The following is a 26,951-nucleotide window of genomic DNA, read 5'->3' on the forward strand; positions in this document are numbered from 1 at the left end:
TGGGAAAAGAGGGAAAAACTGGTAAAATATAAAACCCAGTTCAACAAAGCATTGCACCAGCTAAGAGCAATGCCTGCACCGCCTCCATTTTGTCTGCACACTGCTTGTGGTTGTTCTTCAGACCTTGACGATACTTTGCAACAATGCTGATGTTCCCTAAATGGTAGTTTTAATTTGTAATACTCTTTTACCTCTGATCAAATCCAAGGATCATTGACAGAGACTCTCACTGGGGGAAACACTCCCTTCACAATTAGGAAGCAATTTAGCTTTTTTTATGTATTGCAAGTGATGATTTTTAAAGCTTGAAAATATTAAAATTTTAAATAATATATAGTTTGTTTTACTTGATTAATCTGCTTCTGTCATAGACATATTAAACCCACAGAGATAGATACAGTTATTGCTGTATTGGAAATAAACTAAACAAACAGTTTAAAACAAAACTTTGCTACTTTCATTGTCACCTATAAATGAAGGGTTTTTTTAAAACATAAAAGATTATTTGTGCTATTGCTCAAGGCAAGAAAATCAAAGATTTAAAGTGTGAGGTTTTCTAGTCTGATAATTCACACATATAAATAGATCATTTTACAGATGAAATTTAATACAAAACAGACATATTCATGATGAAATATGTGTGCCAGAATATCAGTGAAAAACAAATTGTCAATAATACTGCCAAAAGTAGTTTTACTAACTACTGTAATGTTATTTCACATTATTTAGCCTAGCATGACAGAAGTTCTCTTTTATTATTTACATTGGCAATATATTTCCCCTCATGTCTGCAAGAAAAAACAAACTCAACTTGATTCCATAAACTAATCTGATAGGCAAACAACTGGACATTACTGACTTCTTAATGGCAGAAAACAAAGTTATGTTCCAATTTTAATACCTTTTTCTTTTCTATTAATGTTCATAAACATCAACAGCATAGACCCTTACTTTTTCTTTCTTCCTTCCTCAATTATGCTAATGTTGGTCCCATAAAATGGTACCTAAAGGATAATACATAATCTATTTCTTCCCTATTGAAGCCACCATAAAGCATCTCTTAATGGAAATGACTGCATAAATAATAAGCCATGCTGAGTGAAAACATGAAGTACTGTGATGAAGAAAAGAGAAAAATGGAGTACTGTGATGAAGAAAAGAGAAAAATTGAGAAGTGATATTTGAAGAGAGAGAAAAACAGTAAACAAAACTAGAAAAAAAACGAGAAAAAATCCTTAAATAAACAAAACCACATTACAAAAGGTAAAACAGCAATACTCTATATTGCTGGGATGGTAACACAAAGGGAAATGCGGTTCAGCTTTTAGGACTCTGTACTTTGATGTCTTCATTCTGCAGCACACAAAATTTGGAAAATTCTCTGAGTATTTCAAAAATCATTCCCAACTGTTCAGAAAAACTGAAAAATCAGATATCTAAGGCTTCACCTTTCCCTCTGCTTAATTACTCCTCCAGGGTCTACAGTTTCATACAACCAGGGCCCCTGCTGGTGCCTCAGCTGGACACCATTGGTACTCTGCATACCGTAACACAGTATTGATCCTGATTTAGCTGCCTAATTTCATCTTCAAAGTCATGACTCTGAAAAACAAAAAATTCACCACTCAGCCTCACAGCTGAACATGTTTCCAAACACTCTGCATTAGAAGACCAACAACAAATTCAGCTTTGAAGTCCCAAAATCACTATGCAGTAAGAGTGATAAAAATGCTGTAGTTACGTGGGAAAAGGAAAAAATATTCTATTCATATGACAAATGGAGATAGATATTTTCTGCCCCTGCTGTGGGGCAAAAGAAAGCACTTAATAATCTACTTGGAAAAGCTTCTGTTTGCACAAAAGAAAGATTTTTTTATTTAAAAAATCCTGATAGCAGAGAGTGCTGCTTTTTCCAGTGGCATTTTTTGTCTCTACTTCATAATTTAGCTCAGCTTTTATTTTTATTGTAGTTTGAATCTTTTTATATCTAAATTACTTTGGCAAGACAGTAAATTGTGGTCACTAATTGGACTAGTGTCCAGTCTGCTGATCAATATAGAACCTCCTTGTAGAAAGCAGCTGGAAAAGCAGAAAGGAACAGCTACATGGAACAGCTAAAAGGAACTTAGGAGTAAAGTGAGGCAAAAGTTACAACTCTACTGCAAAGAACAGGTTTGTCACATGCCAGAAAAATCAGCTGTCTTACCTCCATGTTGGCTTAGAGGATTGCTCCAGCTCTTCATGCACACATTTCTCACCCTTCCTTTTAACCACAATGCGGACCAAGAGCTCTGTGGCAGGAGTGTCTTTCAAAATTAAACCGGTGCTTAAAATTTGTTTGGAATCTGCTGCCTCATGTATTCTCCCCTTTCCTTCATTATGGGAGTAAATTAAAGTAATCAAGCAAGGATTACAGAAATAAAATCCTGTCATACTCACTCTTACAAAGTTAGTGCTAAGTTGAATGCCCATTTTCCAATGTCTTCATCCAGACGTCTCTTTAGGTCTTCGATCCTATTTCCAACAGCTCAGAAGCGTTTCTGCTTCTGGTATGTGTCATTTCTCATGGTGGCCATAGATAACAGGGCTATTCAATAAATTGTGAGACCTCACTCAAAATGGTTTCTTAACATCACAGACTATTCTCTTTACCATTCTTTACGAATTTCCACTGTTTTGTTTGCTTTTGCATCTACTGCATAGGTTTTTCATGTTCTTCATAATGACCCTTAGTGTTTGCTTCTCAGTTGAACATATAAGCAATTACTGATCCTATCAAAAATGATCTTGTTTTACAATTTGAAGATAGGAGAGGTCAATTAGAGCATGACAAAAATATTGCAGTGTAGGTAAAAAACCTCCAGCATTTGTACTGTGAAGTATAAAGTTTTATGATGCCATATAACTTCTAGATATCAGTACACATCTAGAATAGGAAAGAAATGCCATTTTCTAGACATCTCAAATGTGTACAAAAAAAAAGCTGAAGTTACCCTAGCAATGTTACTATTGTGAGTTCTCTGTGGAAGAACTGTATGGGTAGAAAGCTCAATAGTATAAAGATCTCCAGTGTTCACTGAAATAAAGAAAAAGGGAACAGCAAGCCCTCACCTTCCACTTCCTAACATGTATGTTTGTTTTATGATATCTAAGATCATCCAGAGGATCTTGGCTGTACCTTCATACCTCTTAGAGACTCCAGTAGCATACTACAAATATGCAAAATCAATCACTGGATCAATAACCTCAGGATATCACTTTCCTGTAGTCTTATATTTATCACCCTACTCCCCAGCTTAAATTCCCTCTCAGACAATCTTTTCCCTTATTTGCTTCTACCTTGCACCAATGAGTTTGGGGTTGAAAAGGAGATGATGTCTGGGGTTATCTTTAAAAATAAGTCCCAACAAAAAAAGCTTGGAACATGGTTTGTGTTGAATTTAGGGATCAAAACTTCCAATCAGCTTTTGTAAGCATGCAAATCTTTGTACTGTGAACATTCATTGGCAATTTATGTGCAAACGGTGAAGGCAAAGGAAAGGGGAATGCATTCTTCAAGATGTGCTAATGTTTTCAGAAACATTTAGATGCCCAGATCTTCAGCCAATCAAGAAATGAAGTAATCCCTAAATTACAAAAATTATCTTAAATGTTGACACATATGAAACTCTCTGACAAGAAAAAGCCCACGTAGGTATACTTCTCTATGAAACATCTTTCTCAGAGGCATTATTTCTAAGATTCAAAAGGCTGTATTTTACAACAGTTGTTATTTTAGACTCTGAACTAAAATAATCAACAGTTAAGGAAGAAAGAATAATAATTAGAAAGCAGAACAGAAAAATTATGTCCCATACACAGTCATGCTCAAAAACATGAAGAATTTAATAATTTTAAATCACAGTGAAAAATTAAGCATTGATTAATACATATCCTCCAAGTTGATAATTTTGGATGGCTTAATCCATAGGTGCTATGATCCAGTTCAGTGGTCTCTGAATCTTTCTACCCCATTAGTTAGTCAAGAAAAGCTGTCCTGAACACAGGAGAGAATTAATGCTGCTTCTTCTTCTGTGCAATTTTGTTAGTTTGGTTTGGGATGGTTTTGTTAGTTTGCTTTTTATTGCTTTATGGAACAATCTAGGAACTGTAAGCCTGTGTCTATTAGGAAAGTGATACACTGGAAGCATTGCTGCTATTGCATCTGCAGCTTCAGGCAACACTCAGTCTATAAAATTAGGATCCATCCTGAATGTTTTTCGCTTTTGCAATCTTGTAAAAAAACACACTCTACTACTACAAAATGCTTATATAAATTTTACCCCCAAAGTGTATTTGTGCTTGAATGTTCAAATGTATCAGTGAAGGTCTGTATCTGAAAGAAGCATCCCCCCCAAAGGAATTGAACCAGAACACGCTGGAGTCACAGCTACTCTCAAGTTCAGGTTTCCTCAGGTGTAATCTCTTCTTTGCCTCCCTCAGGTGTTCTGTTTAGACACAATTTGAGTCTTTGAGTTTCTAGATACAGAATCTATGATGCCACACATCATGTGGATAGTCTGTGCATCTACTATAAACCCAAAACTTTTGAAACCATTGGACAGATAGTGCCTGGAAAAAGGCAGTGGTTTCCCACAGGTTTAGGAAGCTTTAAATCCAGCCTTAACAGTACTGTGATTATAAGAATTTTTCACCTTTATCATCACTACTAATACAGAGATGCATAGGCATTTTGGGAAAACTATTTGTGTGGTGTAAGCATTCAAGTATGTAAATTTTGACATAAAATAAAAAAAAAAAAAAAAAAGAACGAACAGCTGTCAGGTTTCTTGTTTTGTTTTTTTTTGGGCTTTTTAGTTTGTTTGGGTTTTTTGATGGTTTGTTTTTTGTTTGTTTTTTTTTAGGTAATAGGGATATAATATAAAAGATACAGTAGTCTGTGGCAAAAGCCACACACGTAAGTAAAATACTTCTGTTCTCCTGTAGAAGTCTACAGCATTTTGTAAAGTAAACCTACTTTAGATAATCTGGACACACTAAAAAGGTTTTGGCATTTGATTTTAAACAAAAGATAAAAACACTGCCAGACACAAAACCTCTTTATATAATTGACCATGCAACAAACACGAGCATTTAGAGACTCCTGACATGCCTTTAGCATCCTGAGTGCACTATTTGATTTCCAAAAGCAGTAATACATTTTACTGTAAAGTAGCAATATATGCACATACTTCACTTGATGATGACAAACACCTCCAGCTACTATACTTAATGTATTTCTCAACATTGGAAACCTTAAATGTATTGTTTTACATAAATGGGAATTAGTACAATGCTTTCTATTCCCTGAACAGTACTCCTACTCTGTTTCACACACTATCCTTTTCCCACCACTGGTACATAAGCAAAACAACAGATGTATTCAGAGCCTATAAATGAAACTTATGAACCACAACTTTCACATAAAATGAAATGTGCAAGAACTGATGCTAGGTAGTAATAAAAGCACCTCATTATAACCAAAATCAAATTTTAAAACCTGTGAAAGAGCCCTTCATATACAAGCATCCTGAAGTTATATTGTGTTCCATTAGGGTTACTGTTATTACAGTATTTCAGTAATACTGAAAGAAAAAGAAACAAAACCAAATCCCTGAACACACAACCCACAAAGAAAATCCAAATTAAGCACTGATTACAAATGTTTGCATCAGCTATTTTAGAATTGATAATATTTTCTAATAAAGCACACTGAAAACTGATTCTGACAGCTAATTTTTAAAACACCATAAAAACATATCACAATCTTAACAGCTATTTTTAGGAAGTGGCATTGAACTATTTTTGAATTCACTTTGCCTACCTTTTCTAATAAAGGAATATCCAAATATTTTAGTCTTATAATTTTGTATTATTTCAATGTTTATAGTTGTACACAGTGAGTCTTATTGCTGTGGACTGCAATCACAACTTCATAGTTGAGGGAAGAAAAGTAATTTTAAAGCACTGTCTTCATCATTCTTCCTAATATTTTTAACAAAAAAGCCATCTTTTAAAGTAGATTCTCAGGAATACTGTGAGGAAAAACACCATTTTAAAACAATACAACAAAAGCTGGCACACCATTTTTTACAAACAGACAGTATCGTAACATTTCTCCAGGATTAGTCAAAATTGTACACTCTACCAGCAAAGCTGTCCTAGATAGTCACATTTCCTAGTCACATTCTTTCCTGTTATCTAGCTTATGAACACAAGTGTCTTAACTCACTGCTTCTTCGGAGATAATACAACCGAGTGTGCCTTCAGCCACTAACAGCAAGACAGAAAGAAATACAGGGAGCTGAAATCCGTTTTTCTGAAAAGAATTCCAGTCTTAATATTCCTCTCATTGAGGAATTTCTAAGGAAAAAATCTCATGATCATGAAAAAAACCATCATTCACACGGATTACCCAGTGCACCCTCTCACTCCTACAGGCACCTGAGAATCTGAACAAGCGTCTTGCTGGAGCAGCTAGAAAATGAGCAGGCCGAGGACTTACTAAATTAGAAGTCCATGTGATTCAGTCTAACATAGGGCTCCACATTTTCCTTAAAAAAAGGCATATCATTGATTTTTGAATGGGGAAAACATAGTGGACAATTGCTGTTCTGCTAGCAAGCAGAATACGAAGGCTCTCTTTAAGTCTACTTCACTTCAAGTCTGCTTTACATACTAAAAAACAAAACAAACAAACCCAAACATTAAAAAATTTGTATTTTTGATTTTTACAGACAGAGTCTGAGGAGTCCAGGGGTTGGAAAGTTGTTTTTTTCCATAAGGACAGCAATACTTGAATTTTGAAGCTGGACAACAGGAAGTATAAATACTGTATGGCTTAGTAACAAACTTAATAGGTAGTAAGGCTGATACTGATCCTGCAATGCAATCGACACAGGTGTCTTCCACATTTAGTGAGAGAGAGAAGGAATTCCATCAGAGGATCCTGCTTTCTCTAGCTGTGTACCCATGACTCCTACAAACATGAATGGAGGAAACACAAGCTCACCAAGGAATTAACAGGCCTTCACAACACATACAGAATATATGATGCACAGTCTTAGCTGCCTTTTATCCTCCCCAAATCAATGAAATAGAGAGTAAAAAAGAAGCTTCACTTTCTCACTTTAATAAATTAAATCGTATAGCATATAAAAATCTCTAACATAATTCAAAGTTTTACCTCTCTTAAGCACACAAAAGTCCAACTTATTTTCTCAGCAAGTTCAATTAAACTATGGCTAAGCAAATTTCCTTTTCAGTACTTTGTAGAGTGCAAGTACGATCACAATGGCATAGTTACACAATAATTGATCTAATCAAAGCTATATAATGTTAGTATTGTGAAGGAAGTAGTGTTGCTCATTAGCCTATTACAAAAGAATTACTGTAAATTCAGCCTACATGCAGCATCACTTCCTGTGCAAACAAACACAGATAATGCAGCAAGCTTGAAACACTGCCAAGCTGGCAGACTGGCAGCACAAATTATGCAAAGAACTAGAAAGCCTTCAGTAGATTCAATAGAGCTTGGAGGATAAGAATGATTAAGTGTTTCTGTGTACAACTACAAATCACAGTAATGAATCAGACTAAAATTTCCAATAAGGGACTTAACTGCACCAGCTGGCCTTCTTCAGCAGCATTATAATGTGAAATGATGACATCCTAAATAGTGGTGTTTGCAACTTCACAAAATCTGCCCAAAGCAAGTCTTTTGTTTTGCTTCAGTTTTTTGAAAGCTTGTTTATTTTGTTGCGGTTTTCTTTTAAATAATAAAACATTGCAGCACCAAAAATTAAAGGAAAGCTACAAAGCTACACTGTTCCTTCTTCTCTGCTTCTTTCCCTTTTTTTCTAAACAAATGAAAAAATCTTCCACATCAGCTCTAATAGATTTGCTTCCAAAACTGCTCAGACTACTTAAGACAACTACAGATTTGCAATTACATCCTTTTTTTTTTTTTTTAATCAGAAATTTTGTGGTAACAAGTCTAAAATAAAACCCCTCTTTCCTTTGTTGCAAAGGAGGGGAGATAAAAAAATACCTCAGGTTCAAAAGTATGATGTTTTGGAAATATGGGAAAAAGGTACCCATAAAATATGAACAAAAAGAATGCATATTCTTTCATATATATGCATGTGCACATATGTATGTACACATGGATTATATACATCTGTGCATTTTTCTCACATAGGCACAAATAAGCCTCTCACATATTCGGACTTCCTCATTTTTTCTGCTTGGGAGCATAATCTCAAACCATGCAGTACCCACATTAATAGAAGAAGTTTTGGCTTTCTTTCACTGTGTTACTCTGAGCTTCTGTCACATCATCCAGGCTAATCCACATCAAGCTCCAAGGCCCAACACTCATCACTTTCAAGCTAAGACGGAACTTTTTCCTCAAGTTAAAATACTAAGGAGACCAAACACAGGGAAGAATTTCTGATAATCTGCCTCATATAAAATGTATTGACTGCACCCATAGGCAGAAATATTAAATAATTTTTAATAATCCCTAAATTCAGGTCCTACTCCACACAGGCTTGGGGCAGGGAACCATTGTCACTGAATCTAATTTCATTTTACAGAACTCTGAAGAGTCACTAATTCTTAGAGAGTGAATTCTGTATCATTAGGCCTTCTATACTGCTCACCTCTACCCAGCTGTGCACCTTACAGATGTTCAGTCTGCACATTTTCCTGGAACCTGCCTTGTTGAGCTCTAATGGAAAAAGAGCCGCCTCTAATTTCTTCTTTCTTATTTTTAACTTAGAGAAATGATTTCTTATTGTGACTCTCTGTTCATGACTAGTGAACTCTTATTATTTTCCAGGTGATCAATATGTGTAATTGAAATGTTTTTACCATTAAAAAGTCACCACTCCTACCTTAACCTTTAATAAAATTGAATGATTTTTTTTTTTTTTTTTTAGAATTGCTAGTATCACCAGAATCTGTGGCTTAGTTAATAGTTACTGGGAACCAGTAACTACTGCTTCCTACTCTGAAACCTAAGAATAAATGATTGGAGAAGGTAAAAAATCCAAAGAAATAAGGAGTTCGATATCATCACACAAGTAAGTGCTGTCAGGTCTTTAAACATTGTTATTCCATCTTAACATGCTATGGCACAGACAAATGCAATCTATTTCTGCCATAGCAGGGAACCGTGGTGTCAATCTGCACAATTCACATAAACAAACTCGTAAGAGCATAGCAGGACCTTCCCAGTGGGGCAGGAGGCATTATGTCTTGTGGGGAATTCATAAAAGAGACAGATCTGCATCTGCCCAGAAAAACTGCACACACCTGCAATGCACTGAATAATTTAATGCCTCCAGGCATTGATTGATTAAATGTATCCAATCAATTTTACACAGTACTTTTCTTTTACTCATGGAAAAAGAAATACAGACTGGTTTTTATCAGATTCCACTAGGATCAATGAGTAAGTACAAGATTAGTCACTAGGTTCTAACATATAAAAGACACTGAGATTTACCTCAGACATGATTTTTGGCCCAAAACAGTTTCACACTTTCCTAATTTTCAGAACTTTTAGACAAATCATGTTGAGAGAGTCTTCACTGGTTTCCAGCTGTAAGCAGTCAGATCTTGGAATGGGCTGTACAATAACTAGGTCTCAACTGAATTAATCTCCTTTATAAATTGCCTCCTGCAGATGATTTGAAAAAAAAAAGCGAAGAGAAACATTTCAAGAAGACAGAGCCCACACCTCCTCTTCTTTCTTTCGCCTTTAAGTGCTAGGCTTAAATATTTTTTACAAACATGGAGTACAAAAAGGATTCCAATAAAACTAATTCACCTGAAAACACAGGCACTGTCCCATGTTTACTGTTACGTTTACAGTAAAATTCTCTGCTGAGCAGAAATCCTTCCCCATTTTTTCACATTTCCCTGCCCTTGCAGTTAACCTACTGGCTCAGAACTTCACCTATACACTGCTTAGTTTATTTAGTACTGCAGCCTATTATTCACAGAATGCCAGTCTTAGAAAAAATTACAGTATGTGTCAATATCATAATTGTCTGTTTCATATCTAAAAGAAAGTTAACACACTATTATCAGGGCCTGTAAATCTAGGATAGGTCACTGCTGGACTAACTTTTCCAGTTTACTGAGCCTGGTTAGTTACCAGCTTGCATGGACTTAATGAGATCCTGTATATTGTGGTGTCTGCACATATCCTTTCTTTCCTCGCTCAAAGTGGCAACAAGAAGTAACATGGACATTTAAGGATTTATTTCTACCACCTGCTGCGCTAAGTATACAAAAAGCACACATTTCATTGTGGACATTATGAAGTGTCCATTACCACCTACAGCCCTCTCCTCTGACTCATCCCTTTTTATTCCTGTCCAACTGTCTCCTGGCAGAACACTCACATAACTGCTTTCCTCTTCCCCAAGCTCACAGGAGTGAACTCGTATTTGCCAGAGATTCTTAGTACCGCAGATGCAAATAACTAAATCTCCTGAGACTGAAGAGATTGGAAACTAAAATGAGTAAACGATTTCCCTTAGGGTGATGAATATCCTGCCTGTCACCGTAACACTCACACCAACACATCCCAGTAGAAACAATACTGTATTTCATATTCTGCGAGCTGTATTTGTAACTGAATAAGGTATATGCCAAAGCATGTCATTATTTCATATAAAGACCCTTTAAAGGTTTTCCCCATAAAGTCCTTTCACTTAACCAATAAAGATAAATTGGAAAGCACAATGGAATGGCAAGACACCATTCAGCCAAAAGGAAAAGTTAATGACAAATTCCCAAATTTCAAAAAATCAATGAAAGTTTTATTTTACACACAGTTTGAGCTACCTGCTTATGATGCATTCTAGCGACAGCAGATACTCCCTTTCCACATGGGAATAATGTGAACAACATTTATATACATATCCTGCATCTTTTCCCCTCAAGCACATTATCTTTCCTTCACAGTACAGAGCTAAGTGTGCGGCACACAGAACACAGCTTCCGACACAGAGCCAACAAAGATGCAAATGCTGTTACCTGCTACCAACAAAAACCTTTCTCCTTTAAGCATGTCCCTGTGTTTTAAAAGTCCTAGTACTTCCAACTATTATCATGACCAATGATTTACAACACCTATTTCATCTTTTTGTCAAATGCTATTCAGACTTTCCAGGACAGCACATAAAGGAAGCTCTTGTGCTGCGGCCCTGCAGGAGAGTGCTAGAAGAGGACTTGCCATCTTGGCAGTCTACCAGAAAAGGAAATGAGCCTTGAGAGGAGACTGAAGGGAGACCATGATCTCAGCTGCCATGGAAACTGAGGAAAGAGCAAAACCATAGGCTTGCCTGACCCACAACTCCATGAAAAGGACAGTGAGACACAATAGCTGGCTGTGAAACCATACAAATGCAAGCACACTGTAGCAAGATCACAGTGCTGAGATCCCCAAGCCAATAGAAATTTTAATACTTCTGAAAGCACAGGTAGAATCATCACTAAAGTGTGCTGTTACATTAATTAATCCTGTTGGGACCTTGCCACTACCAGCCTTGTAGATGGCTGGGCCCCCAATAATCCAAACTGGGCTACAATAGTTTGGAGATTGTACTGTACAGAGAAGAACAGCTAGGGCAGCACAGACTGAATAACAATGTATATGCCTATGTGTTTTTTCTGCAAGTTAATTTCTTACAACAAAAGAAATCACTAAATTGAGTCCTCCATTTGATACAATTATCAGTCTTCAGTGATTAGCAACTTCTCTGTTTATGCTATTATCTAAAGAAAGTAACATTATTTATAAATAGAAATTTATGAACTAGGTAATAGGGCTGCTTGGGAATGCTGCTTCTAGTAATAGAGAATTCAACTATAAATCAGAGCATTTCAACTTGATGACACTACAGAAAAATCTATTCAGCTGTAACTGTATTTCATGTCTCTTTCCCTGGGGGTAGCCCAAAGGTGCCCATAAACTTTTTATTTATCTTGGAAGTGTACAAAGTATCCACTTCCCTGACAGTCTCTTGGGTATCATCTTTGCCACTGTATCGATTCAAGTATTTTAAACTACTTTCCCTGGGCAAGAGTCTTGGGGGAAAAAAAATCTCTGAACATCTATGGATCTATACAGCAAATATGTCCAAATTAAAATCTATGGGTAAGCTCTTTATGAAGAGTTCCCAGTAATTCATGAAAAAGGTCTCAACTATTTTTTCAGAAAACATCCCAACTGCCTTTTCTTAATTATTCCTATTATCCAATCCTAGAACACCACACGTGCACACACACGAACTAAAAGGATTACTGGGATGAAACATTTTGCTAATGTTTATTCACAACAGATTACACACAAATGATATACTAGTAATGGATACTGGTAGATAGGTTATGTTATCAACTGTCAAGTTATGCTTTCTCATCTAATTTTTACCAAGACTCACACAGAGTGGACTGGTCCTTTGGGAACTCTGAGAAACAGATGGCCCTACTGATAACCAGCAGGCAAAACTGCAGATACAAGTGAAGGAGTAACATGTTAGGCAAAGAAAATCTCTAGTGGTAAAGAGACCCTGCAGACAACTGCTTGTCTTTATGATAGTCAGACTTTAATCCCACCATGTTACAAAAAGGTCAGAAACTGCATGAAAAACCTTTTTAGAAAGAAAGCACAAACAAAATTATTTCTTCTTGTATGTGGTAATCTGGCAGAACAGGGAGATCTAAGCTTAGGAAAACCCTGCCCTGGCTTGGCACAGGTAGGCAGAGAATTGCTTCATCTACCTTACAAGACTAGATTTACAGTGCTTTTTACAATCATCAAGTTGCTGCCATTCCAAAGTTTCCCATTATTGACTGCATTATATTCAGGCAAGTTTTGCCTTTTAAAATATTACCTTTCTAAAAGAGTACAAGAACTGTGGGAGGAATAATACAGGAATGAAGGCTGATGTCAAAAACTTTCTTAATTCAACACAAGTATGCATCTTCATCTAATCTAAAAGAGTTTTCAGTCATCACCTACTGCATGTATACTTAACTAGGAAATGTCATTATTTTCATTGTTTTCCATGACATGTAATACCTCTTGGAAATTTTGAATTATTATGTTGTCTCTTCAGAGTTAACACTCAAAATATTCCTGAAGCTTCACATGCAGTTGAAATCAGACTACCTACCTTTCTCTGTTAATAATTCTTGCACCATATATAGTACCTTATCAAACTAAAATGTCTAGCTCTACACTGAGATTGTTTAATATAAACAGTGTAACTCCACAAATACTGTTGAGCTTTTTTGTTAATTAAGTACAGCTGCAGATCGAGAACAGTTTAAACTTTTCCTTTCACTATGTACTATCTTGCTTGTTTGAAAAGCTCCAGATGGATGTATTTAACATAACTAGACACTCAGAAGAACATTCCTTGTATCATTCATAAAACTGTGCTTGAAATGATCCTCTTCCAACACACAAGGAAGTCTTATTTTCTCAGCTCTTTTCAGCCCCTACTGAGAAAAGTACTTTAACAGACACTTATTTAAATCAATTTATTGAAATCTAACCATTCTACTGTGTCCTGTTTCCCACAATGAAGCAGGGAAAAAAACAACAATCTCAAGCTGAAAATGTAATTTGACTCCATCTCCACAGCAAGCAACTGTCATGACTCAACTAAGTGTATGGTTCAGGTCCTACATATTCATATTTCTGCCTCAGATAAAGCCACAAAAATACATGAATTCATTATATATTTTCTCCTTACATTTAACCAGTCCAGCATGCAAAGAAAATCAGAATGCACAAAGGAAGAGAAAAAGAAGAGGGGGAAAGTCCCCCACTAATCTCTAACTTACACTGTATCAGGCTGTTACCTACAATTCAGCAGACAGTTTTGAGTTCTCTAGCTTCATATAAGAAGTGATGATGTCAAAGTAATGTACAAAAGTAAGATACTATCACAATAATTTTATTCATTTGATACTGGCACAATGGCGATTTCCCTAAATGTATTTGTACCAGCAGCTTACAATATTTAAACATGTATACCTCCTAGTACAAAAAAATAAATAGTAAGCATTATTATTAAATTATGATTTAGTAATGACTACATAATGACATACATAATGACTTCTAAAATCCACTTTTACTGTGCTTGTTAAGTAATTAATCTAATTAAAATGGTTTTATAGTTTACAAGTCAGTCATGAACACTACAAAAATGTCTACAGGATTAACTTTTGAAGTATTTACCTGTGTGTAAGCCTTCGGTGACTAATGCAAACTGCAGTTTGTTGATCCTGTGCAACACAGACTTTATGGCGACTACATTTCATCTTCAAACATGGATCTTTAGCCGGATCTAAAGCTGAAAATAGTTTTAGAAAGTTGTTAACAGTTTTCTAGAATATGAAATTAAGGCAAGAAACACCACACACAAAACCCACCCAGTATGTGGGTTGGCCTGCTGCTTGTACAGTGCTGGACTGAAAAGAACCAGGAAAAAATACAGCTGTTGTGTAGGTAAAGTAAGCACTCCCTGCTATATTGATTTAACAATTGCCACTCTGACTGCAATCCCCAAATAATGGTATTGCCACCTTGAAAGCAGTTTCCCTTAAGTGCTTACTAAGACACTTCCTACTCAACATTAAGTGTGAACAATGACACTGAACTTTCTGAGAAATTATTACTCAGATGAGATTTCAGTAAAAGAAAAAGTAAACTAAAATATGCAGGTAAGTGATTTGTGTGACTCCATCTTTAAACATCAATTCTACCTGCTTCTAGGTTTTTATTTCTCTGCTTTGTGGTTTGTTTTTTGATTTTTTTTTGCTAGTCCTTTAGTCATTATCCATAATAACTTTTGAAGTACAATTCCAACTACAAACAGTGATTTCTGGCTATAATACTGGAAGAGCCAAATAATGCTTTCTGTTGCTTATTACTAAATTTGCCTACATGGCTATAATAGCCATGCATCTGCCAACTTAAGCTCCCACAAGAGATAATTAACTTCTCCATTCTCTGATCTCCATAGTGACCTTTCAGGTAATCTAAGTATTCCAAAAGTGATTTTGTTTTACCCCTGCTGGTATCCTTTTTTTAATCAAGAAAGCTATGAACAACTGGAATTCAGTTTGTCTGTGTTCTTCACATTAGCATATTACATTCCACTATTCAGCTTTATTTCAGAAATGCTACTTCCCCATTTCTTGCATCTGCTTATAAAATACCACAATCACAGAATATTCTGAGCTGAAAGGAACTCACAAGGACTATCAAATCCTTTGACCCTGTACAGGACATTCCCAACAATCACACCATGTGCCTGAGAGCAAACATTTGCATGTATATTTTCCGAAAGAAAATTTATGTTTCTTCTGTTCCTCAGAATCAAAGTGTTAAGCACATCTCATGTGACCTGACAGAGGACATAAACCTAAGCCTGATAACTATACATGTACCCAGAAAACAAGAACCAAGTTGATCATTAGTTGCAGTTTGGACTCATGATGTTGTAGTGGTGTGATTAAATATAGCCTGAGCAGTGACTTTTTCAATAATACATTCAGCTGTGCAAAACAAATATATCATATTATCATCAAAGCAGAAAAGTGACGGAATCATTAGTGTAATAATTCAATGCAGACAGAAAAGAAGTATTTTGTTAATTGCAGCAAAAAGTATATGAAAAGATGTATTCTTCTTCCACACACTGGTATTTCTACAATAAACTAACCATAAAACCACCACCAGTAATCCAGAATAAATCTGATTACAACAATTCTATATGAATGGGAAGCAACTGCAGCAAAAAAAAAAATACTGAACTAGGGTTAGAGAGTCAGAGTAAAAATTAAGGAGATCATATCCTTCTCCAATTTACTTTAGATTTTAGATACTCTTTAAAATATTTTCTCTGCATTAAGTCAGGCAGAATGTAATGCCAGACACTAGTAATCATTTAAGGTACTACATCAGGGAACATACTTCCCAGAACGTTCCCTGATGGAATCACTAAAGTAGCAATAGTGGAATATGGTCTATCTTCAAATAACTCCTCTATAAAATAAAATAGGTTAATGAAATAAAAAACACATGACTAACAGAAATCTGGAATCATACAAGGATGCTGAGTTAATACCAAGTAGGAAACAGGTTTCAGGAAAAAGGACGAACATTGGAGATTATGTAATCATTCCCACTGAAATGGTTACTTCATTTCTAAAGTTGTTGGGACTCAGAAGGTATGTTCTGACAATTCCATCAAAGTTAGTTAGTCATACAATATGGTTTTGGCATTATGCTACATTTTGACAAAACATTACAGGCAGAACCCAACTTTACAAGCAAGAGATGGTAATTTCCCACTTTGACTTTATGACAACATGAGGATGAGTAGCAAATGGGAACCAGTACTTTCAGTATTTACTATTTATATAAATAGTGTATATATATATATATATATATATAGTATATAAATAATACTATAATAATGTATATACTATACTATAATAATAATGGTTTCCATTTGCTAATATAATCTTTTACTGTTTGCTGACTCAGTGGTTATCATGCCCTGTATGTAACCCTTGATCACCTCAGATTAAGCCAGCAGAGTGCAAAAAACACAAGACCATTTTTATATTCAAAAGCATGTTTAGCACTCATGGTCCTGCCACTGACACTAACTCACATTATCACTCCATGACCTTGTTCTGTGTCAGCTGTGAGGTCCCTGTAGAAGTGTTTTTTCCTCACCTTACGTGTGACACATGGCCTCCCTTTTCCCAGTACTTTTCCATGAAACTTTCTTAGTTACCAAACTAAGTTTTGCTGGTACAGAAGTCAGAAGAATGTATATCCTTGGAAACTTTTTTTTTTTTTTTTTTTTTTTTTTTTTTTAATTTAAAAAAAAACAGCAAGGGGGAGATCAGATGAAAATGTAGATTTTCGGAATGTGAAAAAGCGAACTAACTGAAGAGTCAATGTCTGCCTGGACTAACAACATGCCAGAGGATAAACAAGAAAGAACCCAGAAAGAAATGCTGCTAGAAACCATGAAAACTACTGTATGTCTTTCTCTTTGAATATCAGATGCTCTAGTCAATCCTACACTATAAAGTGCATAGCACCCACATCAGATTGCATTAGTGATTTTACCATCTTTGAAAGGACTGAAACTACTTACCTATTTGCAAAAGCATGGAAATGGCTTGCCCTTCTTTTGAGCCTGTTTTATTTGCTACTTGGAACTGACAAATTAGTAAGTTTCACGAGAAATAAAGGCTAAACCACAAGAAAAACAGTTTTCAAAACCAGGGTCTGAAGTTCTTCGTGCTGGGGAAGAACTGTACTCTCCTTACAACGCAGGGACGCATCTGACTATGTCTGGTCTCTACAAGAAGTCATCCTAAATATCTTAAACTGCTATGAAAATGCATAAATTTATTTGAGGAAAAGTATCACCAAACATGTACTCATTTATATCAAGAAATACATGGCACAAAGTCTTTCATTCTTCTATCCATCTTCTAGTTATCCCTAACAAAACATTCCTGGCATTCCCCTACCTCATTCAGAGTACACAGACAATACTGCATGTTTGTTTCTGCTAAAATAAGCAGCTTTGAAGAAGAACAACATTCCCACCAAAATCATCAAAATCCCCCAGTAGGACTGATGTATTCTTTGCAGATATTGTCTTCAACATGAAACAGCTATCAATCCAATTTTTAATCCAATTAACATTTACTAAAATCTCATATTTATGAAAATTAGAGGCTTGCCCCCATAATTGAAATGAAAACATCAATTGTACAGCACAATTACACTGCTATTGAAAACAGGCAAAGGTTTTCACTATGGAGAGGAGACTCTAGATGTAAGAAATATATTTATGTAAGTCTTGTCAGAAATCATCTCTTTACTGCTGTATCAGCTGACTTCCTACAATGTCACATACAACCAGGTTCTAAAGATGCAGGTCTGATCTTAGCTTTAACAACTTGATAATGTTCAGCTTTACACAGCTCCTAACATTCAGAAAAGCATACTTGCTATAGATTATTGGTCCACATGCCTACTTGACATTTGTCCATGTGTCTGGCTACAATACCATGTAACATCACATTAACTACATTTTAACAAGCAGAAAAATATCACTGTCACAAAAAGTCTATCAAAGGTATAAAATGTTTTTTAACATCTACTGTTTCTTTAAGAACTTCCATTGTAAATTAGAAGTTGCTCTGCCATTAGAAACTTCAGCTGACTTCGATAGATTAGTAGAGATTTGTTCTTCTGACAAGGAAGCAATCAATATTCAGAAACTTGATTCAATTATTTCTAACAGATCTATTTATTTATAATTCAAATTTGGGAAAGAAATTAAGAAAAGCTTCTGATCATCTCTTCTGTAAGCCAATTTACAGCTAGCACTCCTGAAAACTGACATTAGTCAGAACATAATTTTTATAAGGAATATATTAGGAAATAAAGACTAGCAAGCCATAACATAGGAATATTCTTAATGGCAGCCACTGTGGCAGAAATTTGGGTAAATTATCATTACTCCACAAACTTCTGAGTGCATTCTAACATGTTCCTTACTTTCCACTCTAAGTAAAATGAAAGGTGAAAAAAAGCTAAGGACAAAGTTTTCAGACTTAAAGTCTATTTTCTTCCTCCAATATTCTGATTCATTCCTGGTGAGCACAATGTTTCCATTTACCAAAACTTTAACTATGGTTCGTGCATCTCATGAATCATTTAATTCCACTACTTTAAAAGTCAAGTCTTGACTTCTTTGCCTACAATGTTTTCATATTTGACAATGCAGGGAGAAAAAAAATAATTATATTATCTGAAAGTTTTAACTAAAATATTAATGGTCATGTCAAATGTCTAGGTTATAACCCAAGGCAGACAGCCGTAGAAGGGAATGACTCATATTGTCTCCTTTGATAAATCTCACAATTCCTGAAGGTACCTAAAGACCACAAGTATCTTTACTTCTCCATTCTAAAAGATGACAATTTCTCATCCGCGATAGCAGGATTTCTCAGTGACAAGTGTTGTGGGTCTAGATGATTGCAGAATCCCAGCAACACAATTTCCAGTAACAGGAGGGTGAAGAGCAAGGCAGAGAACATAATCACTCAGCTGACACTGTCAGCTAACACAGAGACCAGACAAACGTTTAATTAAAACAGTGGTAACAGTTATCTTTCACCTAAATCATACACTGATCAGCATTCAAAATTTGCATGCACACATAGACCCTCCTCAGTCACATATGGTTTCTACCAACACTGCTGTGGATTCATTACAAGAAAAGCTCATCTCACTATGCAACATATCTACTGAGAATAAACACATTTTAACTTCAACATAAAAATGAATCACTCTGCAACCAGAAATCTGAAATTTATAAATAAAAATGAAAGATTAACAAGAAATAGCCTACCTCAGTAATTTGATGGGAGCATTCTGAAAAAGAAGAATCTCAATTTTTTGTTTCTTTTCCCAGGGACTGTATTTGCCATGTAAGATTCAGTATATAGCCTAAAAAGCAGAATGGGTAACTACAGCTGGATGTTCACAAGAAGAATCTTCCTGAACACTAGTTCCATCTGGACACACAAATCTACAACTTCAGTAAGAAGTCTAGAGTGGAAGTTTTATTGCAGGTGGCCAATGAAGTAATTAAAAGTTTAGATTCAAATCCCTGAACATCACTGGTTGTCTAGTCTGGTTTCTAACTTGTGAGCAAGTGCTTCAATATTTAAGATGGCTATTTGCATGGAGGTAGCTTCTGCCAAGAAATTCTCCTCTCACAAGTGCTCAGAACTCTTCATACTGATGGTTCAAAGATAATTCTGTAAAGTCTCTAAATCCTCTATAAAAAAGCACCACTGTTCCTAATGTTCTATACTACTAAGCTCTGGGACATCAGCAACAAGTTTGTAGCTGCCCTGCAATGGTAGTTATGCTACTCAAAAGCTCTGATAAGCAAAGAAACATCTAATACTAATTTATAACCATCTGACATTGGTTATAACCAACTGACACAAAGTACTGCATATTTCGATTTTGCTCACTGCTGCAAATAAGGTTTTTCTAAAAAGGACATGAAAATGCCATTACACTGATTCATAACATAGTACCTGGTATTCTAGGTATGGATAATATAATTTAAAATAAGTGCTAAAAAAATAAAATTGAATCTGCCAGTCTCTCTTCTTCCTCTGGAACAAACTCACTAAAGCTTGATCTCTTTTTCAAAATTTATATATACTTGACTCATTCTTTCTCCACCCTCTTTAAAAAAAATCATCTTCACCAAGTCACATTTTTTTAAGTTACTTGTGCAGTGACTAAATTATACGAAATTCTCCCCCCCTCACAAATATCTATGATCTCTGCTTGAAAAACATTCCCATTTTTTTTTGTGTTTTGGGTATTACTTGAAAGTTTACAAGAAAATAGGTTACACTTAGCTCAAAATGTGATGTAAATGAAAAATTTCACATATTCAGGAATCAAATGCCTCCCCTATCATCATCTGTGACAATTCAGAAATGATCCTGTTTATTTAAATTGCTAAAAAACATAGTTATTTTGGGCTCAGACTGGTGTAAGTGACAACAAAATTAAGACAATTATATTGAGTTTCTTCAATATATAATAAGGAGCTCTCAAATGTTCTGCAAAGATATCCAAACCTACTAAGACAAGGAGAAACACAAGTGCACACTCCCTGGCATACTTTTTAAGTTTTCAACAGCTTTAGAAAAGCACTTTCGTTTTTTATTTTTGTATCAAAATGTTCACCTTCTTCATTTGGCAGAAAAGAAATAACACCTTAAGACTACTAGAACATTCACAATAGTGATACATCATCAGCAAACAGTTAAGCATTATATTATCCTTTCCTAAATACACTAAATCATAATTTAGAGACTTGCTAGCTGGGTTAGAACTGACTTCTGGGTTCTTCAAATTGGGCAACAAGGACAAAGAAACATCTGCAGACCTGCAAGAGCAGAAATGCATCTCCCTCAAAATTCTCCCACATACTGTCTCACTTGCCAAGATGATTATTTTTGCAAAACAACATGCTATAAGATACAGCACTGGTGAAGCCACACCTCAAATCCTGTATTTAGTTCTGGGGCCCTCTCTGTACTGAGGCGCTGGAGAATGTCCAAAGAAGGGCAACAGAACTGGGGAAGGGTCTGGGGCACAGATCTGAACATGTGAGGGAGCTGGGGTTGTTTAGCCTGGAGAAAAGGAAGCTCAGGAGAGACCTTATCACCCTTTACAACTCCCTGAAAGGTGAGAGTTGTTTTTTTCTCATACCTAATAAGTGATAGAACAAAAAGGAAATGGCCTCAAGTTGCACCAGAGAAGTTTTAGATTGGATAGTATGATTTTTTTTTTCCCCTGAAAGGGTTGCCAAGCACTGGGAAAGGCTGCCCAGGGAAGTGGTTGAGCCACTGCCCCTGGAGGTAGCCAGAAGATCCGTAGATACTCAGCAATATGGTTCAGTGGTGAGCTTGGAAATACTCGGTTAAAGGTTGGACTCTGTGATCTTAGAGGCCCTTTCCAACCTTAATGATTTTACTTTTGTCTCTTGGAGAACTCTAATTTCTGTATCTCATTATGTATTCTTAAGTTACATAGGGAATTTTAATCATAATCACATTTTACTGTAATCAACTTCAGCTTTTAGATTTTTAAACCAACTAAACCAGAATCCAGTAGACTATTCAAATCAAGTATCTAATACATCAGAAATATACCTGCAAACAAAAACTGCCAGGAATTCTACTTGTGGCAAAAAAAACTGAATTATAAAAAACTGAATTATAACCTCCACATAAATTCTGTAAGAGATTTGCCTTAACATTCTTTGTATTTGGAAGTTAAATAGGTCAAAAAAGCAACTTCTATCTAACATTTCAGGTTTTCATTCTTCTATTCTATTCTATTCAAGTAAAACTATGTACAGCTTTTTTTTCTTCTTTACAGTCTTTGCTTATTGTTTGGTTCTTTTAAAGGGTTTTATTAAACTATTTTTCCCTCACCATTAAGCTGTAATGTTATTTCCATTTTCATATTCTTAATATATACCTCTATTAGGTGCTTTACTTGCCTTCATATTGCATTTCTGTGGCAAACAAAAGCAAATTAGGCCTTTAAATGAGCCTGTGAGGAAGAAGCAGTCCTAGTACACAGCAAATATTTTCAGGTACGCAGTACTCATGGACTTGACCCTTATCTGGGACATGCCAGCACAGTAGAGAGAAGCTGGACTTCTAAAGTGAGAAATTTGCAGGATTCAATTTTAGCAGTTTTGTAACTGCAAAGAAACAGTTCCACACACCCTTTTCTCAGCATGCTGCCAGCTTGAGAAGCTGGTGCTGTACTCTGGACAGTCACTGTCACCCTGCAACACCTTTCCACTTTTCTGACATAACGATTTGTGGGTCTGAACAGCCACCTGAATCCAGGATTTGGCCACGTTAAAAAACAAACAGAAAAAAATACTTCTTACTTTATCTTATATTAATCCTCAATATGGTGACTCTAGACCCTTACAGCTCGGTATAAAGCAAAGATGTCAGGACAGCAGGAATAAGGGCTTAGGCTGCTACTGAAGGCAAGCAAAGTCTCTTATAATGGGCTCAGTGTAGCCTCAGTAAAAATCCTTTCTAAAGCCTCTTTTAAAAATAGCTATAAAATTTAGAATCCATTCAATGATTTCACAGAAATAAATACTGAAATAATTTTCAAGCCATAACTAGAGAAGCAGAAGTGTTGTATCCAGTGAATCTAAGTTAGGAGCCAAGTCTGTGAATTGTATAGGACAAGGTACATCTGTGATGTTACCACAATAGATAAATTTATAAAAGAGAAATAAAAGAACCATTTAAACACAGTATCAGATAATTAAGAAAAAGCACCATGGAAGTGTTCCTCAGGCATCTACAAGAGATCTTTACAGGCAAGTACTAGCTGAAAGCATCATAAAGCAGTGGGAATCTGTTTAACATAGAATTTAGTGTACTTCATTAGTGAGCAGGATTCCTAAACATACCTAAATACCTGAAACTGGAAACTGTTTAACAGATTAAATATAGTTTAGTCTTAACAGTAAATAAGCATGAAGTATTTTTAAAAGCTTTCCAGTTCTGGTCTTTTTGAAATTCATAGTGTCCTCCTACATAGACACCATTATTTCTTTATCTGAGACAACATTTTAAAGTGCTACGTGATACATTTTAATTACAAAGTACTGCAACTTATCTTGAAAGTGATGGACATATATTTCTAGTTTAAAAAACATCAATAGTTCTATAAAAACTAGATCACGAGAGCACATATCAAATGCAGCAAAGTTAATTCTACATGACTGTTTTCCATCTTCAACTGATGGATCTTCATTAAACTCCCTTATGACTTCCCAGAGCTTGCAAATGAGTGAACAAAATTATTTTTTTGAATATGACTCTAAATTATTTCAGTTCACAGTACAGAAGTGTATTTTCAAATTATACAGATATGTTTGCATGTATTTGGATATCCTTAGTTACCCAAATTATTACAGAACCAGGTAGATGAAATACGTAGAGCAAAAATGCAGACATTGAACTAATATAAATGAAACAGTTTCAAAATCTGGTTTTGTTGTTGTACAACACTATCTACAAAATTTCTGCTGTAAACAGACATCTAAAATAACCTGATACTACAAAAGCCAAAAATAATTCAATGGAATGGTCTACAAGAAATGTTATAAATACATCTACAAACCAACTATACCTTCAGGGCGTTCAACCTCTGCAGAAATGTCATGCTGCACTTTTTCAATTACATGAATATACTCCACTTTTCCTCCACAGTACTTCTGTTGAGCAAAGGAAAACATCCTTTCCACTTCACAAAATTACACTAGTATCTTTGTGCATGTGATTTCATTCAATAGCTACACCCTCCAAGCTCTGCTATCATCTGCAGTCTAAAAATAAAACGTACTAGAAATATTTGGTATATTTTCATCTGATATAAAAGTGGTGTATGAATAAAATGTGTCCAAATATTGTGTGTGTTGTGTGTGTGTGTGTGTGTGTGTGTGTATGGGGAGGTTAATGTGAGTAAGCATTGATAAAATGTTGATAAAGATACTGAAGTAGTCAACTTTGAATAATCCTAAACATACAACATTCTACTTGCTTTTTTCTAAAACTACTGAAAGAACAAAACCTGTCTTTTAGCAGTAACTAAGTATGTTAATGGAACACACAGGTTTATTTCAATAGTAATACATGCACCACATATTTGTTTATTAACAAGTTACACTGTGGTATTTATAGAAATTAAAAAAAAATAGGGGTGTATACACATATATAAAATGTACAGTCAAAACATTCAAATACGTTTTTGCTATGTTATAAGGATATAAGCAAACAAGGGCTCAATGGGAACAAGCTCTCCTTTTCAAACAAATGTCATACGTTGCCTTAAGAAACGGTGTTGGTGGATTGCAATGCAAATCATAGTATTTTTCCATCTTTTAAAACAGATTTTGCAGCCCAGGAACAAATACCATTTCATTGTAAGGGCTACCCTCCTCTATACTTGGACATGTATTTCCATATAGAAACTCTAATTAACAAAAACAGAATTACACAGATCTCTCTACATGAGCAATTCTAACATACTCTAACACTTTAACATAAGAAGGCCTTTCAAAATGTACTGAAGTATAGAAGAATGAATAAAAACACTATTCACAGAATCATGAAATAGTTATGGTTGGAAGGGATCTTAACTATCATCTAGTTCCAATGTCCCTGTTCACTGCTGCAGTGAACCTTCCACTACACCACGTTACTCAGAGCCCCATCCAGACTAGTCTTGAACACCTCCAGGGATGGGAATTTCACAGTCTCTCTGGGCAACTTGTTCTAGTGCCTCACCCAATCCTACAGGTAAGGAATTTCTTCCTAGTATATAATTTAAACCCAGCTTCCTCCTACTTAAGGCTATTTGCCTCTTTTCCCATCACATGTCCTTGTAGAACGTCCCTTCTCACCAGCTTTCATGCAGGCCCCTTTAGGGAAAAGAAGGCTTAAATTTAAGACACTCACTGTTTTTAAAATGTATATATATTTACAATTTGTATTTACAATAACCAATTCCTTGAACCACAAATTTTTCTAGTATTACAACAAAATAATATTCCTCACAAGTCAGTACACATTGTGGAGAAAGTTCTTGAAATTTAATAAACACTATCTTAGCAACACATTTTTATCTTAGACTCTTGTTTACAAGCCCCTGCACCATTTCTTCATTGCATTAATGCCACTGGTTCTATCAGAAAAGACAAAGTCTTTTCTCAGAGAATTTCTCAGAGCAATTAAAAGAAGTATCAAGATTCTCAGCAGTTTTAAAATGGCAGCAATACACTTTGAAACAACATATATGAGGGGGATTATATTGACAGTAAATACTAAGTTTCAAAGCCTGGGGAGGGAATGTGTAATGGGAGTATTTGCTGCATTTGCTCACAGTATTCTCAGCCTAAAATTGTTGTACTGCAGCATTCCCAAAGCTCCAGCTGCATTTTGCCTCAAGATGGATCACTTGAACATGACAGACTCCCAAAATTGGTTTTCTATATCATCTTTTAGCCGATGGATATAAAGAGACATTCAAAATCTTAATAATTTGTTTTCTTGGCTGCAAAAGACAAGTATTAGACTGCATGCCTGTTTTTCATCAGATGTCCTACTGGAAAAACACAGGTTCTTAACTTAAATATACAAATAAAACAAAACCTTCCAAACCTCATGTTTTTCCAAGGGAAACTTTAACCTACTCTGGAGGTTTCTAATGCTCCCAATCTCTAATCAATAAATGTTTGAAAAAATCACAGACATAAAACAATGATTAGACTGAATTACTGGTCCTCTTTAAATCAATTATTTCCAGACAGAGAAAATTACACAAATTAGCAGAATTCTGTTAGTATTCTAGAACAGAAGCACAAATAAAAATACTTAAATTTTATCCCACACAGGCACCTGGGAGGGGAATCTTACCTTGATCAAATGGTTTACCCGGACTCCACGTACGAAAATAATCATCCTGGAGGGGGAGAAACAACCAAAATTTAGTAAAACGTAAGGAATCCATGAAAAGCTCACAGTATCATAAAAGACAGAAGAAGCATACCAACCTCTACTTCCTAGAAAACGCAGGCAGCAAAATAAAATAAAAAAAAGGAGAGAAAAAGATTACAGTTATCATGATGGGACAAATTACTTACACAGAATAACACAGTGTAATTCAGAGGCCATTTGCATCACTCATCAAGTAAAAATGCCACTCAAAAATGTTACTTACTAGCATGTAAAATGTCTTACAGTACTCAGGTAATGTTTCTAACATTGTTTTTAAATCTAACGATAGTTTTCCTGTACTTTAACTTCAAAGGTATTGAAAAACTTCATTATATTTTCAATGCATGGTTTTTCAAAAGTAAAGCTTCAAAGTCATAATCAATAAAATACAGCTATTTTAAACAATATGTGAATTTTAATAATATAATTTGCTATGTAGTTTTAACTGCATCAGTAAGATCTTTCATTTAATCAGTCTAATTAGATCTATTTTCTACAAATCATCATTATAAACATAAAATATCTTCCTAATTATGTCATCAGCTGTGTTAGGCTTCAATTTCAAGATGGAAAAGCTTAAATTAAATAAATGGTTTTCATGATTATGAGAAATTTGATAATAAATTACAAATTATTGGCTGAGACAATAGATCAATCTGCATATCTCAGATAACAGGTGTCATAGAAAAATGGTTGGAATT

At 35.3% G+C, this 26,951-nt stretch overlaps 1 protein-coding gene across 3 annotated transcripts in view; it reads right to left on the reverse strand.

Annotated features, from left to right (window-relative positions):
- SPOCK3 (SPARC (osteonectin), cwcv and kazal like domains proteoglycan 3) overlaps positions 1-26,951 on the reverse strand; it is a 163,240-nt gene that overhangs the window by 78,389 nt on the left and 57,900 nt on the right. For 2 of the 3 annotated variants that reach the window (XM_015625631.2, XM_019006448.2), the window contains exons 3-5: positions 26,307-26,315; positions 26,170-26,215; positions 14,306-14,420 (exon numbers count right to left, since the gene is read on the reverse strand). In XM_015625631.2, the coding sequence (XP_015481117.1) occupies positions 14,306-14,420; positions 26,170-26,215; positions 26,307-26,315 (170 nt within the window). The remainder of the gene's footprint in view (positions 1-14,305; positions 14,421-26,169; positions 26,216-26,306; positions 26,316-26,951) is intronic. The other variant, XM_015625632.2, reaches the window with a different exon arrangement.

This window comes from Parus major, chromosome 4, assembly GCF_001522545.3.
Source record: "Parus major isolate Abel chromosome 4, Parus_major1.1, whole genome shotgun sequence".
Classification (NCBI taxonomy): domain Eukaryota; kingdom Metazoa; phylum Chordata; class Aves; order Passeriformes; family Paridae; genus Parus; species Parus major.